Genomic DNA, 18,069 nt, shown 5'->3' with positions numbered 1-18,069 from the left:
ACTTCTTTCTCTTTACAGAATTCATCATGTATCATTTTTGCTGCGAGACATGCAAGTGCTTCTACAGTAAGTTGTTTTTTTCCCATTTCTTGTAGGATGTACAAAATCTGTTGGTTGACAATTTGAGTCTTGACTATACCGAAGACCAGTCTAGGTTGGTGACTGCATTATTGGTGTGCTTGGTGTCAGTATATATTCTTTTCAAATCCAGTAGTAGAACCATAACTACAGTGTTGTAGTTACTGGAGAAGGAAGAAGTGATAGTTTTCCATGTTGGTTTTTAAGTTAGGAAGATTTCAGAAGCACTCCCATAGCTAGGCAAAAATGTAGTTTTGTTTAAAGTTTTACATTTCTATTGAAATACAAATGGTTTTAACGCATGATACCATTGATAGTCCATGCCTTTTTAATTTGTATGCAAGAAAACTAATAGAAAAAGGAAAAAAAGTTCACATTACTTATAACTGTCTGAAGAGAAAATAGCCTCCAATCTCATCTCATTCTTTTGTGCTCAGGTAAAATAAGATGATGAGCAAAAATGGCACAAAATTACTTAATCTTTAAAAAATTAAATCAAGATTTTTGAAGTCATTTTCATCAGCAAGTTATGAAACCACTAGATTAAAGCATAGGCAATTCGCTAACACAACAAAATTGTAAATGTGAAAAATTTGAAAATCTGACCGGAAGGGAAAAAAAGTATAGAAATAACAAAAAGGGGTTGTGGAATCTACCGAGTGAACCAGATGTCATGGTATTAAGACAAAACTTTTCTTGGTGTAGATTGCGTCCAGGATTACTGTAAAATAGTTGTTAAACAAATACGAGCAATATTTTATTTCATGTATCTACTTTTTTTCTCTCATGTACCACTTTTCTACGTTGGTTTTCTACCATTGACAATAGTTGATATGTTGCATATAACATTAGACATTATTTTATTTTCAGAATCTGAAAGATGTTCTTGCGAATATGATACCCAAAGAACAAGCAAGACTTAAAAGCTTCAGACAACAATATGGCAGTACTGTCATTGGACAAATCACTGTAGATATGGTAAGTTGTATTGCTACGCGCGAGAGAGGGGAGAATACATCAGTGTGCAATTAGTCTGGCTTGTGTACCCGGCAGGAAATGAAATTGTTAACTTCAGACAAAATTGTAAAGGAGCTCCTTTGCTGTTGTTCTCTTTAGAGATGCTTTCATCTGGTGAAATGCCTTTAGGGAGAAGAAGGTACGTTGCTAGACACCTACTCTGCATTCCAGACATTAGTATGAGGTTTAGGGAAAAATAAATAAATAAATAAATAAATCAGAAAATGTTTTGAGTATATGAAAAAAACGGAATAAGATTCAGGTCCAACTGTAGATTACATAAGATTCAAATTGAACGTCTCAAGTGAAAAGCTGGCAGGAATCAGGACTAGAATTAACCTCTCTGGGATCTTGGAGAACAGCTTAGTATTTGTTTCTCAATGATCTGCATTATGTGGAAACTATTTTCTTCATATTTGAATGGCTTCAACTTTTGTGCTTGGTCTGCTAAAATTGAAAGAGGTTCTTGACTTGGAACCTACTGCTGGTAGTGAATTGATCTTAATTAAGGATGTGTCCACCTCTTTTTTCAGAGCGAAAAACAATAGATTTGATTCTGAACAGAAAATTGTACCAAACAGTTCAGAATCTGCAACCTGCATACATCTGACAAATTAAAGCCTTTGCATATCTCTTCCTTAATTTATTCTGAAACATGTACTACTTTGTATAATACTGCTTTTGCTTATCAGAGAGGTAACTACCACTACCCAACCTTCAACCCCTGGAAATCTTAATCACCTCTCTATCTTTTAAAGTTTCTAATCACATGGTACCGATACTTTCCACCACATATCTACAGCTCTAAATGTCTGCATGCTCACAGCTATGTCATACTAATAATAAATTAGAAGCTGAATACCATCTTATATCACAATGCTGGTTTTGGTCACTGTTTCAGCTTTGGTCTAATTTCCTGTCTGTCTTTAAGATTCAGCCAGTAACAGCTGATATTTGTTCACTTATTTAGAAGTGAAGAAGTATCAGCTATTACTGGTTGAATCTTAGGCTCATGGGCTAGGGAAGCAACATTTGATTTGACATTTACACCAGATATTGCTTCCCTAGCCCATGAGTTCCGTAAGAAATTACGTTTTCTTGTTGGATACATTCTTGTGCATTCATTTTGGTTGCATATCCTAGGCGTGTTTATCCACTAGGCCTGGGCCTTCAAATTATGTTGCAATCCTTAGATGTACAGATTGTTCTATGCACAATGTAGCTAGTTTAATTATCTATCGTATGACTGGACCAAAGCACATGTATTTGTTCCAGGAAGAGGCAGCTCAGAGGATCAGGAAAAAACTTAGGACATCGGTATTAACTAAGTCAGGGGTGTCAAACTGCCACCCCATTGCTGACAATGGTGAAAAAGCTCCGATACGTGACGTTGCGAGTTTGACATGTCTGAACTAAGTGAATAGGGAAATGAAGGCACTGAGAATATTAGCAAGCAGGCCAACACACAGGCCAGGTGTAGGAGGAACGTAAGAAATGAGGTCCAGAAGCCGTTCCCTACTCATCTGCTAAGACACCTCCAGATTTTGTTTTGACCAAAGCCTGGAACAACCAAATTGGAGCCCGTTGGGAACTGTTTGCGGAACTTCTGAAACTCATTGCTTTCAAGGGGGAACATGTCTTCGGTGTGACACTCTTTGCTAGCAGGCACCTACTTCACTCTTCCCCATCTGCCTGGTATGCTTTTTCCTCATTTTGTCTCTTTACAAGAATCGCTTAAGGTTGAGACGGGGCAACAACCTTCAGTATACATTTTATTTCTGAGTGTGTTTCTGCATTTATGGGAGCACCAAGATAAAACTGATTAGTGCCTCCTATAAAAAAAAGAAGAAAGAAAAGAAAAGATAATTTTGTATGTAGCATTATACTGGTAGATAGGAAGAATGATCTGGAGACAGGAAGCCATGGTAAAAAAAACAACAGGGTAATGTTTTATAGTTTTGCATTTTTTCTTTCTTCCATGCATTTTTGTTTCTTGGAAATTGCTTATATATGACTGATTATTGATTTTCTGGTGTATGTCTTTTGAGCATTTGGGTTTTTTAAAATATATATATATATAGGTGTTTTGTATGTTTTATGGAGAGAAGGGTGAGATTTGATATTTGGAGCTCAGGTTAATCAATCAGAATGGAGCTGAAAGGGACCTTGGAGGTCTTCTAGTCCAACCCCCTGCTCAAGCAGGAGACCTTTTACCATTTCAGACTGGTGGCTGTCCAGTCTCTTTTTAAAAACCTCCAGTGATGAAGCACTTACAACTTCTCAAGACAAGCTGTTGCACTGGTTAATTGTTCTCATTGTTAGGAAGTTTCTCCTTAATTCCAGGTTGCTTCTCTCCTTGATTAATTTCCATCCATTGTTTCTTGTCTTGCCCTCTTATCTCCTAGTTCTGTCTTGACCAGCTTGTTTTTCTCTGATTCAGTAAATGAATCAGTAAATTAAGTCTTGAAGTAAAAAACAACAACACATGTTTAAGAAAATGGCTTGGAGTCTTCTCCTCTACAGTTGTCTAACTTTTAGAAATTTTTCTAAATTAGCATGCTTATCTTCCTCTGCAGCTATTTTTTGAGAGCCTCCGTGGCATGCTTTTAAACTTCCAAAAACTTAAATCCCAGGCCAAGGAGGAATAATAAGATATTGTGGCATTCTGCATCTTCTCCCAAAGATGCCATGGGAAGGAGAGGTATAGAAAAGTGAAAATGTGGGGAACGAACTAGAGAGGGCTCTACAAGAAATGTATTACAGTATCTGAATTCTTTTCAGTCAGGATTCAGGCACAGACAGAGGACAGAAATTGTATTGGCCATTCTGCTACATGATCTTTGCTGTGACTTTGATGAGTGGAGTGCCTCTCACCTAATCCCATTAGATCTTTTGACAGTATTCAGTACCACCATCAAACACATCTTGTTTGGACCATATTTAAGAGTTGTGGACACGATTTTGATGATTCCCCTCCTCTCTGAATAGACAATTCTAGTCAGTGGTGGTAGGGGAGAAATGCTCAAGCCTTTGGGTCCTCCAGTGTGATATCCCACAAGGCTCAGTCCTTTACTCTGTGCTATTCAACATCTACATAAAATTGTTGGAAGAGGATATCTGGAAGTTGGTGCGTGTGATGCCATTAGTATGCTGAAAATATCCAGCCATACATCACCACCTGAGATTGTGCCAGAGATGTCATAAGACGTTCTGACTCGATGACTGGAGTCTGTGAGGAACTGAATGGAAGCTTGAATTATGCCCCTCCAAGATGGAGTTGCTGTTTGCCAATAAACATTGGAGCACAATACCAAGATTGAGCTCAGGATTGCTCTGGTGGGCGTCATGCTTGTGGTCTGACTTGGGAAGCCAACTTGATTACTGCTTTCTGATTAAGCAGCAGGTGGAAGCAGTGGCTAGGGGAGCTTTCACCCAATTTATGCACCATTTAACAATCCTACTTAGATCAGGATGCCCTGGTGAGGGTAACTCACACTTTGATTGCTACTCAGTTGGAATACTCTTAATGCACTCTATGAGGGGCTGCCTGCCTTTGGAAATAACCCAGAAGTGCAGCTGTTACAAACCACAGCGCAAGAATGCCGATGGGAGAATCCCATAAGTCTAGAGCAGGGGTCAGGAACCTGAAACAGTGAAAGAGCCACTCAGAACCTGTTCCCTCACAAAAGGAAAAACTGGGAGCCGCAAAAATTGTGTGCACATGCGCGCATGCGCAGAACAGGGTTTGACTGAAGAGTGGAGCCAAGGCGAGATATGCACCTACCCTGCATATTTGAATTGATTGGTTGAACTTTTTTAGTCGCACTTTTTTTTTTTGGACTGCACATGGCAGAGGACTGGGAGCCGCAGGAGACGGCTGAAAGAGCCGCATGCGGCTCCGGAGCCGCGGGTTGCAGACCTGTGGTCTAGAGTAACACCTCAATAAAGTTGACACACTGGTTATCAGTAGACTCCCAGGCTCATTAAACAATGCAGGTTATACCTTTAAAAACCTAAATGGCACGTTGTAGAATAGAATTTGTCCATGTGGAACAGCCATGTAAGGAAGGTCTGCTAAAAGTCCCTACAAGATGCATTAGATAGGAACAAGATACGAGGCCATCTCGATAGTAGCCCTCATTTTGTGAATTGCAAGCTTTTGTATTCCCTCCCTCCATAAATTCATGTAGCCCCTACATTCTTTGCTGTTCCAAAGCAAATTGTACCTCTTCTTTAGCTTAAACTGAATGGGGGATGCCAAGATAGCTTCATATTTTCCTAATGTTTGTTGTTTTAATTTACTCATTACTCAAGAGTCCTTGGTGATTAGGGAAGTTCAGAAATATTGACAGATAAAAGACATAAATTTTGACATTACTGCCTCAAGGTCTAGTTTTTCTCATCCAGCTTTCCTCAAGCCAGTCCATGCTAACGAGGAGAATTACATCTCCTATTATTCACTCCAGGCACATCCAATTGACCATGACAGTTTGGCTTAAAGAAAGTTGTAATTTAAAACATCCAGAGAGTACCATCTTGAGAAAGTTATTGATACAAATCTTTGGGGACGAGTGTAGGAAATTTCATTTCTGGCATTGCTCAGTAATTGATGTAAAAGTTTAACTTGTCAGGAAAAGCCTAGTCATGATTAAGCAATGCAGCAATATCATTGGTTTTATTTGTAACCCAGTTCTTTCTCAAGCGTGGAGCTGCCAAAGCAGTTTTCTTGATTTCTATTAACTTCCTTAGGCTGTGCCGAGCCTCGTTTTGTTTCTGAATTAGAATTCATCTCATTAGTTGCTTTTAAGTTGATGTGAAATACTATAGCAGGTTTTCTGGGTGCCAGCTGGAAAGCTAGCCTTGATGTTTGTTAAAAAGTGCTGTTCTATTTGACCTGATTGAAGCTGCTGTTCTAGATTAAAAAAAGGGGGGATAGAAAGGGGAAGAATTAAGGCAAACGGGGGAGCAAGAAACATTGTTACAACTTACCACTGTTGTGTTTCTGAGTGCTAAAAGTGATGGAAAATTACTAAAACCTGGGAACAATTCTGCACCAATTTTTCTACGATATATAAAATGTGAAATATATGCAAAAGTGTATCCACAAGCTAACTGCAAATATGACTTAAATCATCTCAGACTGAATGGAGAAGGGGAACTTGGAGAAACGAGGAAGCCTGAAGACTCAGACCCAATTTCTGTCAAATACTCTCCAGTCAGATATTTGTGGGGACAGACAAAATCAAATGAGGCGGGAATTTTCTTGCCTTCTGCTTTGGGTTAACTAGAGGATTACAGTGAAGGCAAATCTCTCCTTGTGTTAAGTAACTCTCTTTGTTCTCTAGCTCTACGGTGGCATGAGGAGTATGAAAGGGCTGATATACGAGACCTCTGTCTTGGATCCTGATGAGGTAAGGAGGGCAGGAGGGGTGCCATTACTTTGGCAGTTCAGCTCTTAGCCTCTCAGTTGAAATGTGGTTTTCTTACCCTGCTTCCGGGGTTGGTTTTTTTAGGGCATTCGTTTCCGTGGCTACAGCATTCCCGAGTGCCAGAAGCTGCTACCCAAAGCCCCTGGAGGTGCAGAGCCCCTTCCTGAAGGTCTCTTTTGGTTACTGGTGACAGGAGAGATTCCCTCCCAAGAACAGGTAATAAGACGCGGCAAAGATTGCTGGGAGGCTGTCATGTTCATCCCGCTTAAGTGACCCTGCAGAGTGATTGCGTGATCTCTTTAGTGTCTAGACCAGGGCTTTTCAACCAGTGGTACGGGTACCACCTGTGGTACATTGGCACCTGGCAGTTGGTATGCGGCCATCCTAGAAAAGTGGTAGCGGGGGAGGGGAATGAGCTGAACCGGTGGCAGCACCGCACAAGCCTGAGCGAGAGACGTCTGGAGCTGCAGGGCTGTCAGGGCTCAGCGGAAGCACCAGGATCAGCGCCAGGCTCCAGCTGGAGCTCAGCACTGATCCTGCCGCTTCTGCTGAGCCCAGAAGACGCGCCGATCAGCTGGAATGTTGCAGCATCTCCAGGGTCTTGTGATTTACATTCAGATGCTTGGCAACTGATACATATTTATGACGGTCACAGTGTCCCAGGGTCATGTGAAGTGACCAAAACTTGCTGCAACCACCCAGCTGACGGGGGGAATAAAAACCAAGCAACCCCACCCCCACCCCACCCCCGCTGCCAATCCTCAACAGAAATGCTCACAACTGTGAAAACCTCGGACAGGAGGAAGAGCACCACCGGGTGGGCAGGCAGGTGTCTTGCTCGGCTGTGGCTTGTGGGGGGCACTTTTTTCAGTGCCATTGTAACTTCGAACAGTCACTAAGCGAACTGTTGTAAGTCAAGGACTACCTGTACTTCATCAATTTTTTCCTCTTTTTTTTTTTGGTCAAGTTTTTGACACCTTGCTAGGTGACTGGTGGTACTCGGATGTTGCCATGTCCTAAAAGTGGTACAATGGGTGAAAAGGTTGAAAAGCCCTGCTCTAGAGAACTGCTGGAGAAAACAGTAAGAGCTCTATTGTAATGAGGAGAACAGCCAAGACCGTGGAAACCTGGTGTTGGATAGAGCACTTTCCCCCCTACGTATAGATGTGTAACGTGGTTTTCTTTACCTAGGTGACTTGGGTGTCTCGAGAGTGGGCTAAGAGAGCAGCCCTGCCTTCCCATGTAGTGACTATGCTTGACAACTTCCCCACCAATCTTCATCCCATGTCACAACTCAGTGCTGCTGTCACAGCTCTCAACAGCGAGAGCACTTTTGCCCGCGCCTACTCTGAAGGAATTAACCGGACCAAGTACTGGGAGGTAAGCCACAATCAGCAAGCTTTCCACAAGCATTGGTAGAAGAGGTTGTAGAAGTGACTTCAAGCCTGGCGTGGTTATGAATGTGTGTACCTGTACCATGGCAGGATTTTCTTCACCGTCCTACTGAGCTATATAGAATTAAAATCCAGAATTATATTTTGGAAAATGTTTGTATGTATGCATGCATGTATGTATGTATAAATAGAAAATGTATACACGAATGGTCTTGGCTGTGCCATAGAACAATTATAGTTCATGGTGCAGTCACTGTCCTGTACTTGTTTTTCTCTGAGCTTCTTTTTTAAGGCTGAAAATAAAAGACTATACCTGTTAAAGTTTAGAAACTGGAGTAAACCTGTTGGTAGTTTAGGTTGGTCAAAGTTTGATTGTGCTCTGCATAATTCAAAGCAAAACTAAGGTCACAGCAAAATCTGGAGATTGTTTCGGCATCATCTTTTTTTATTGCACCTGCCAATTGAAAACTTCGTGTACAATATGTGTAAAATGCTGCTAAATATAAATTTGATTCTAGGACTGATTTGCTAATGTTAAGGAGTGTGCTGCTTAACCTGTCAGGATTTTGATAGGGATGTAAGCTTACCTCTGAACCAGCAATTGCAAAGGAAAGAAATCTAGCAAGTTAACTTTACTAAATTCTGAATTTAGTAAATTCTAAATTCTAACCATTCAGTGGACCCAGTCATTAACTTTTCTTTCCTGATAATCCTGTTACTGCTCAATCATTTCAGGTTCTTTGTGACCAAGTAGACATAATTTTCTTTAGGATTGTCAGGTTAGCACACGGTAAACGACAAGAGTCAGCTTAGCATATGACCTTGGTTCTCAATCTCTGGACTCCCGACTGTGGCTGTCCTGGTAATATGAGACCTTGAGCGTAATGACATGTGCTCTGGCCTCTGTGCACGCCCTCTGGACTGAAGCAAGGAGACTTTGGCCTGGCTGTATAGATCTTTATCTGCCGTGAGGTGTTGCTGTCTGATTTGCAAATGACAGGGGGTGGGGAGACGGGGCTAATTTTACTTTGGCTGTAATCTTTTCAGCATACAGTTTGAAACTGGGGAGTCTGTCAGAAGAGATTAGTTTCTCTCCAGTGAAGAGTGATAGCTTTGGTTCTATCCTTGCCATTGATGACATCTGGTCTTGAAATGGGGTGAAGAATGAGATCCTGTGGACTTTCAGGCTGCATCAGTTTCCCTTCTCCGCCTCCTCATTCTTCAGTTTTCCATAGAGCAGGGGTCTTCAAACTTGGCCCTTTTATGACTTGTGGACTTCAACTCCCAGAATTCCTCAGCCAGCGTGCCTGGCTGAGGAATTCTGGGAGTTGAAGTCCACAAGTCATAAAAGGGCCAGGTTTGAAGACCCCAGCCATAGAGAAAGAGCCAAATGTTCCTACACCTCCTGCTCATACAGAACAGCTGCATGCAGGACAGTGAAGAACTTCCTTCCCCCCCCCCCCCCCCAGCATTCCCTCTGCAAAAAACAAAAGCATTTGCTGCAGAATGAGTGCGAAATCGGTACAGGTAGTCCTCGACTTAACAACACTTCATTTAGTGACTGAAGTTAACAGCAGCGCTTGAAAAAAAGCGACTGATGACTGTTTTTGACACTTACATTTGATCATCGTTCGGATGCTTGGCAGCTGACTCTTATTTATGATAGTTGCACTGCCCCTGGGATCTTGTGATCTCCTTTTGCGATCTTTTTACAAGCAAAGCCAATGGGAAAGCCAGATTCTTTTAACAGCCACGTTACTAATTTAACAGCTGCAGTGATTCACTTAACAACTGAGGCAAGAAAGGTCATAAAACGGAGGAAAATGTTCTTAGCAAATGTCTCACCTAACGACATAAATTTTGGGCTCAATTGTGGTCGTACGTTGAGGACTACCTGTACTCCTAACCTCATCCTATGAGGGACAACTGATAACACTACCATCCTTGTAGAAATGCGAACTTGAAGCTGAGCTCCCCAAGTCTTCCTCAATAGAGATAGACTAACTAAGAGAGAACATGTAGACTCGTGTTTTAGCTATTTCTCATCATGGCTCCAAATTACTTGGCTACTTTACACCTTACGGAAATGTGAAGAAAATAATAATGCGGAGAAAGATACCAAGTAAGTCAGAGATGTGGGCAAGTTTGGGTAGGGCTGTTTCTAAAATTCTCACTGGATGAACGGGCCAATGAAAGATGCTGGATTAGGTCCATTGATTGGAGGTTCCCCAACTGTATTTTGAGACATGCCCTGAAATGACTTCCTGTTCCTGCAGCTGGAATAGAAATTGATTGTTGGAGCTGTGCCAACCCTTCCAATTTGAAGGCAAAAAGATACTCAAAATACATGTGGTTATTTCTATAGCAGCTTTTCCCCTGGAATTGCCCAGGGGCCTTCTGCAGATGATCCTCAGAAAGACAGATTTATCTTAAGAGATGGTGACAGGCACCATGTATGCACTCACAGCATCTTTTTGCTTTGAATCCAAAGAATTGCACAAACTTAGTGATCGTTGTGTTACTAAGAAAACATGACACTTTTCATTCTAAACAGCCAGTACTGTTTCTTCCCCCTGTCCGATTTTCATATTGGCAAACCCTTTATGATACATGGTAATTATACATATTATTCATTTGACAGTATCATCTGACTACACCATTTTCAGTTTGTTTACAGAATTCTCCATATTTTTGACAGAGCCATTTTTAGGCAACCAGTTCTGACCATTTGATTGCTAGTATAAATGCTTCTGCTGGCATTCCTTTTTGCCATGTCTTCAACTCCTGTCAATAGTGAGCCCTGCAAAATATTTACACCGAATATTCGTTGCGGGCTGCATTATGATAGATGTGGCGATGAGTCCCTCTTTCAAAAGTGCTCTCTATCTAAATCTCTGTCAGAACAATCTTGGAAAAGCAAAGGTAGCTGGAATCTGATCCTTGTTTCTCTTTTCTTTGATTTCTGAAATAACGCCCTCCTGCCCACTTGTCCTCTAATTCCCCATCCAACTTATGAGGTTGCCTTGACTGTTCTTTCTGCTGCTTCCTTTTACATCAGAGTCCCCATGTTTAATATTTATTTATTTATTTTATTTTATTTATTAGATTGATATACCGCCCTTTCCCGAAGGACTCAGGGTGGTTTACAGGGCATTTTAAAATCACACCAATACAAAATACAAAAGTTAAAAAACAATTAAAAAGATTAAATTATCCCTGAAAATAAAAACCCCAGTTAAAAATTCTCAGCCTGGGCTGGAGAGCTCAAAGAGCCAAGTCTTCAGGTCCCGGCGGAATGACCGAAGGTTGGGGGCAGTCCTGAGCTCCACAGGCAGCTGGTTCCAGAGGGCAGGCGCACCCACAGAGAAGGCCCTCCCCCTGGGTGTTATCCGCCTGCAATCTTTTACCGGCGACACCCTGAGAAGACCCTCCCTGTGTGAGCGCACTGGACGAAGGGAACTTGATGCTGGCAAGCTTTATCTGAGCTGTTCACACTCCGTCATGTGTCTGCTGTTTTCTGTCTTTCCTTGCCTTAAATTATTATTTTTTATCTTCCTCATGCCAGGCCCCTTAGTTATCCTTCCTTTTCCAGTGCTACAGCTCCCAGAAGTACAGGAATGGCGGCATTAATTTTTCTTCCCAATCTAATTATGCTTTGGCTTTGTGGTTACCATAATGTCTTTCCCATATGTCCTTCTCATATGATCAGATTTTGAACAGATTTCTCTGTCCTGCTTGACCTGGCTGCACCAGCATTGTGAACTTTTATCAGGGCAGCTGCTGTAAGAAGTAACCTGGCACTTGTGTGATGCCACAGTTGCAAAACATAGGAGTTGAGATGTGAACCCCTGCTTTGAAGAGAGAGACTTGTTCAGATAATATGGGAAATGGTTTTTCAATTGTGGTTGTGTTCTCCATTTGCGGTGGACAAATGGAATGTGCCAACCAGCAGAAGACCAGGATGATTGGCACATTTATCCCACCAGACTACTCATTAATGCTGGGTGGGAATAAGGACCAAAATGGGGAATGTAAAACAAATCACGACTACCCGTCCCCTTTACTATGGGTGCTTATTCTTTAGACTTTACAAAGGCTCTTGGCAGTGATATTTATTAGCAAACCCCGGCGCTTAAGCAAGTAAGAGACAAGATCCAGCCCCTTAAGGATAATCTTATAATGGTCTTAACCATTCCAGCAGGAAGACCTGCTTATTTATTTGTTTAAAACATTTATATAGCTGTCCACCTTTCAGCCAACTCTGGGCCGCTCCCAATCAAAGATTAAAAAACATACAAAATCATGTGAAAAACTATAAAACACAGTCAGTTAAAACATGAAAAACAATAAAAACCCTGAGCCAAACTTGCTAATGTGCCATCATCTAATCTTTTTCCAAAGCTTCGGGGGGAAATCAGGTCATCTAATCTTTTTTTCCAAGGCTTCGGGGGGAAACCGGTCTTTAAAGCCTTAAAAAAGGCATATGTTCTTATACGAAGAACATCTTGAAATCTGCATATGTGCTTGCCTTAATTGAAACTACCGCAGCGGGAGTCTGCCAGCAGATCACGTGCCGCTGGGAGAATAGCCTTGTCAGCAAGTCCTTCCAATCCTCTTCTCCTCTTGTTTTGCCTTGTAGTTTATCTATGAAGACTCCATGGACTTGATTGCCAAGTTGCCTTGTATTGCTGCAAAGATCTATCGCAATCTCTACCGTGAGGGTAGCAGCATCGGCGCCATTGATCCTGCCTTAGACTGGTCATACAACTTCACCAACATGCTGGGCTACAATGACCCCCAATTTATTGAACTTATGCGGCTCTACCTCACGATTCACAGGTAAGCCATGCCTATATGAAAGTCCTAGACCTAGATCCTCTAGGTCAGGGGTCTTCAAATTCCTCAGCGTGTCTGGCTGAGGAATTCCGGGAGTTGAAGTCCACAAGTCGTAAAAGGGCCAAGTTTGAAGACCCCTGCTCTAGGTGCATCTACAGTAGTGGCCAAAATTGTGGAAACCTTTTGGGAAAAGTGTACAGTAGAAGTGCCACCTTTGGTTAAGTTTCCACCAATTTTTCTTCTAATTTCTTTATAACTGTAGCCTTGTTCACTTAATAATACTATTTTACATTGCTTTCTGGGCAACCAGTCAACTCTTTGCACCATTACTTTAATTTTATTACGTTTTACAAGCTCACTGAATGAAAGTACACAAAAAACCCCAACCAACTTGATAGCGATCACATAACACGCTGACAAATGTCCTCCTCTCAGCTTCAATACATGACATCAATAACTGAATCCTACTGTGATCTGATTGGCTCATTGCCAAAACAAGATGACACCTGATTGGCTCTCTAAACACTCATGCTCATTGGCTACAGTCAGATGAAGGAAACCTACCTGATACCAACCTAAGCAAAGTTGTGCTTCCTTTTTTTGGTTATTTGGCTATAACTTTTCATAGAGTACAATACAGATAATTGAACAAATTTTGTTGCATTTTTGTTTTTGTTGTTAGTTGCGAAGTCATGGCCGACCCATCGCGACCCCATGGACAACGTTCCTCCAGGCCTTCCTGTCCTCTACCATCTTCTGGAGTCCATTGCTTCAGTGACTCCATCCAGCCACCTCATTCTCTGTCGTCCCCTTCTTCTCTTGCCCTCAACATTTCCCAGCGTTAGGCTCTTCTCCAGTGAGTTCTTCCTTCTCATTAGGTGGCCAAAGTATTTGAGTTTCAACTTCAGGATCTGGCCTTCTAAAGAGCAGTCAGGGTTGATCTCCTCTAGGACTGACCGGTTTGATCGCCTTGCAGTCCAAGGGACTCGCAGGAGTCTTCTCCAGCACCATAGTTCCAAGGCCTCAATTCTTTGGCACTCAGCCTTTCTTATGGTCCAACTTTCACTGCCATACATTGCAACTGGGAAGACCATAGTCTTGACTATATGCACTTTTGTTGGCAGGGTGATGTCTCTGCTTTTTAGTGTGCTTTCTAGATTTGCCATGGCTTTCCTCCCCAGGAGCAAGCATCTTTTAATTTCTTGGCTGCAGTCCCCATCGGCGGTGATATTGGAGCCCAGGAAAATAAAATTTGTCACTACCTCCATTTCTTCCCCATCTATTTGCCAGGAATTGAGAGGGCCGGATGCCATGATCTTGGTTTTCTTAATGTTACGTTTCAACCCAACTTTTGCACTCTCCTTCTTCACCCGCAACAAGAGGCTCTTTAGTTCCTCTTCACTTTCTGCCATTAGAGTGGTATCATCTGCATATCTTAGGTTGTTGATATTTCTCCTGGCAATCTTAATTCCAACTTTTGATTCATCTAGCCCTGCCTTTCTCTTTTTTTTAAATTGAAAAGTTTTACAATACATTTTTAAATACAAACTCCCCCTCCCCCTCCCCTCTCCCCAGCCCTCCCCCCTCCCCGACTTCCCAGACCAAAATACAGGATATAAAAATACAAACAAACATAATCTAAAATATGCAAACAACAATAAAATATTAAATTCTATCGCACTTTAACTCTTGGTAAAATAACTACAAGCTAGTTATACATCATATATATCCGCTACTTATTCAAATGCTAAATGAAACTTTTTAGTCCCATATTTATTCTGGATGTAATCAATCCATCTTCTCCACTCCACAATGTATCTCTGTTGCGATTGGTCTTTCAAATACGCTGAGATCTTTGCCATTTCCGCCAAGTTAGAAACTTTTAAAGTCCATTCTTCTATAGTCAGCAGTTCTTCCTTCTTCCAATATTGCGCTACTAAAAGCCTCGCTGCCGTAATTAAATTCAACATCAACATCAACTTAGTGTCCACAACGGTGGTATCTGTGATAATACCCAGTAAAAACAGTTGCGGAGAAAACTTTATCCTTTTCTTGAATATTTTTTGCATGTTCCACCAAATTTTAATCCAAAAAGCTTTAACCTTTTTACAAGTCCACCATATATGAAAATACATTGCATCCCCACAACCACACCTCCAACATTTGGGCTGGCAGTTCGGATACATACTTGCTAATTTTTTAGGATCTAAGTGCCACCTATAAAACATTTTATAAAAATTCTCCCTTAAATTTTGGGCCTGTGTAAATTTTACATTTCTAACCCAGATCTTTTCCCAAGTATCCATTGTAATGACTTCTTGAAAATTCTGAGCCCACTTTATCATACAATCTTTAACAAGTTCCATCTCTGAATCAATTTCTATCAATGCAATATATATCCTTTTTATATGTGCTTGACCTTGATCTCTAATTTGCTTTACCAAATTTTCATCAATCATTGAAAAACCAGTTTTCTGGTCCTCTTTCCATCTAGCCTGTAATTGCCCATGCTGAAACCAGGTTTGTACAATCTTCTCTTCTTTTAAAATGTTATATGACTTTAATTGCCATACATTCCTCTCAAAACTTAAAATTTCCTTATATGTAGTCACATCATGTTTAAATCCAACATTTATATTTTCTATTGCGTGTTTAGGTATTGCCCAAATAGGTATCTTATAATTTAACTTATGTCTATACTTTTTCCAAACTCGCAACAGAGCATACCTTAAAATATGTATCTTAAACACATTATCCACCTTCTTATCATACAATAAATATGCATGCCATCCAAATAACAAATCATGACCCTCAAGATTTAATAATCTCGCTTGTGTTAAATTAAACCAGTCGCTTATCGCTGACAAAGCAGCAGCCTCATAATATAATTTGAAATTAGGCATTTTAAGACCACCTCTTTCACGCGTATCTTGCATTATCTTAAATTTAACTCTTGGCTTTTCCCCTGCCCAGACAAATTTATTAACTCCTTTTTGCCATTCCTCCAAGTTTAAATCCTTTTTTTAAGTATAGGTATCATTTGAAATAAAAATAAAAATTTTGGCAAAACATTCATTTTCACTGCTGCGATTCTTCCCAGTAAAGATAATTGTAATTTTTTCCAACTATCTAATTCTTTTTGTACTTTTCCCCATAACTTTTCATAGTTATTTTTATATAACTTCACATTTGAAGCTGACAAATATATCCCCAAGTATTTAACCCTTTTAACTATTTCAAATCCCGTTATTTATTTATTTATTTATTTATTTATTTGTTTGTTTGTTTGTTTGTTTTTATATACCGCCCTTCTCCCGAGGGACTCGGGGCGGTGTACAGAGTAAGGTAGGTATACAGTTGAACAATAGTCAGAAACAATAGTAATAACAACTGAGACCCCAAGAGCTATCAGGCCAGGCCGGACTGCTGGAACAGGTAAGTTTTTAATTCGCGCCGGAAGGTGCGGAGGTCGGGGGCCATCCGGATTTCGGTAGGCAAGCAGTTCCAGAGGGTTGGCGCACCCACTGAGAATGCCCTCCCCCTGGGGACCACCAGCCGACATTCTTTGAGCAGTGGCACCCTGAGGAGGCCCTCTCTGTGGGAGCGCACAGGACAGAGGGGTGTTGACGTTGGCAGAAGGTGCTCCCGTAGGTAGTCCGGACCCATGCCATGTAGGGCTTTGTATGTCATTGTTAGCACCTTGAATTTCACTCGGAAGGCAACCGGAAGCCAGTGCAGCTCACGGAGGAGAGGTGTGATATGGGAGTATCGGGAGGCCCCCAAAAGTGTCCGTGCAGCTGCACTCTGCACCAGTTGAAGCTTCCGAGTGGCTCTCAACGGCAGCCCCATGTAGAGAGCGTTACAGTAGTCAAGGCGAGGGGTCACAAGAGCATGGGTGACTGTACGTAAGGCATCCAGGTCCAGATAAGGCCGTAGTTGGCGCACCAGTCGAACCCAGGAGAAGGCCCCCTTGGTCACAGCTCCTATGTGATCTTCCAGGGATAGCTGTGAGTCTAGGAGGACACCCAGGTTGCGGGCCCTATCAACAGGGGGTAATAACTCATCCCCGATGTTAAGGGATGGAATGTTCTGAGTATCCTGGCTTGCCGGTATGTACAGCCATTCAGTCTTGTCCGGGTTGAGTTGAAGCCTGTTCCTCCCCATCCATTCCCGGACCGCTTCCAGGCAACGGGACATCACGTCGAGGGCATCACTGATGCTGTTTGGAGTTGAGATGAAAAGCTGGGTGTCATCAGCATACTGATGGTACCCTACTCCAAAACCACGAATGATCTCACCCAGCGGTTTCATGTAGATGTTGAACAGGAGAGGCGAGAGAACCGACCCCTGAGGGACTCCGCAAACGAGAGGCCTCGGAGTCGACCTCTGTCCTCCTGCCAGCACTGACTGCGAGCGACCCAGGAGAAAGGAGGAGAACCACCGCAGAACCGTGCCTCCCACTCCCAGTCCCGTGAGGCGCCGCAGCAAGATACCATGGTCGATGGTATCGAAAGCCGCCGAGAGGTCTAATAAGACTAGGACAGAGGAATGGCCCCTGTCCCGGGCCCTCCAGAGATCATTCATCAGAGCGACCAATGCCGTCTCCGTGCTGTAGCCCGGCCTGAAGCCCGATTGGCACGCGTCAAGATAAACCGCTTCATCCAGGACCTGAGGAAGTTGATGCGCCACCACACTCTCAACAACCTTCGCAAGGAAGCGAAGGTTGGAGACTGGACGAAAGCTATTCAATGAGGTTGGGTCCAAGGTGGGCTTCTTGAGGAGAGGTCTCACCACCGCCTCCTTCAAGGAGGCGGGGAAGTGACCCTCACTCAGAGAAGCAGAGATGACCGCCTGAAACCAGCCTCGTGTCCCCTCTCGAGCTGCATAGGCCAGCCAGGAAGGGCACGGGTCCAGTAAGCATGTGGAGGAGCTCAACCTCCTCATAATCCTGTCCACTTCCTTTGGAGTCACAGGATCAAATTCCTCCCAGGTGACGTCGACAAGACTGTCCATGTCCTGTTCCTCCAACTCTGCCCAGTTGGGAGTCCAGGCCGGTTCGAATCCGAGCGATTTTATCCAACAGATATTGACCAAATTCCTCGGCTCGACCCTGTAAGGGTTCCTCCCTCACCTCTTGGTTCAGTAGGGAGCGAGTCACTCTGAACAAGGCAGCCGGGCGATTATCTGCGGACGCGATGAGGGTGGAAAAGTAGTTGGATTTCGCCACCCTTATCGCTGCGAGATAAGACCTGGTGAGGATTCTTAGTTGCAATCGGTCGGATTCGGATCGACTGGATCTCCAACGGCTCTCTAGG

At 42.5% G+C, this 18,069-nt stretch overlaps 1 protein-coding gene across 4 annotated transcripts in view; it reads left to right on the top strand.

Annotated features, from left to right (window-relative positions):
• The window catches only part of CS (citrate synthase), a 49,247-nt gene that overhangs the window by 15,428 nt on the left and 15,750 nt on the right, over positions 1-18,069 (top strand). For all 4 annotated transcript variants that reach the window (XM_081321427.1, XM_081321428.1, XM_081321429.1 and 1 more), the window contains 6 exons: positions 19-66; positions 949-1,056; positions 6,441-6,506; positions 6,609-6,740; positions 7,716-7,904; positions 12,558-12,757. In XM_081321427.1, the coding sequence (XP_081177553.1) occupies positions 19-66; positions 949-1,056; positions 6,441-6,506; positions 6,609-6,740; positions 7,716-7,904; positions 12,558-12,757 (743 nt within the window). The remainder of the gene's footprint in view (positions 1-18; positions 67-948; positions 1,057-6,440; positions 6,507-6,608; positions 6,741-7,715; positions 7,905-12,557; positions 12,758-18,069) is intronic.

The sequence above is a fragment of the Vipera berus genome (genome assembly GCF_964194415.1).
Source record: "Vipera berus genome assembly, chromosome: 2".
In the NCBI taxonomy this organism is placed as follows: Eukaryota; Metazoa; Chordata; class Lepidosauria; order Squamata; family Viperidae; genus Vipera; species Vipera berus.
This window is presented reverse-complemented; position numbering and strand designations above follow the sequence as displayed.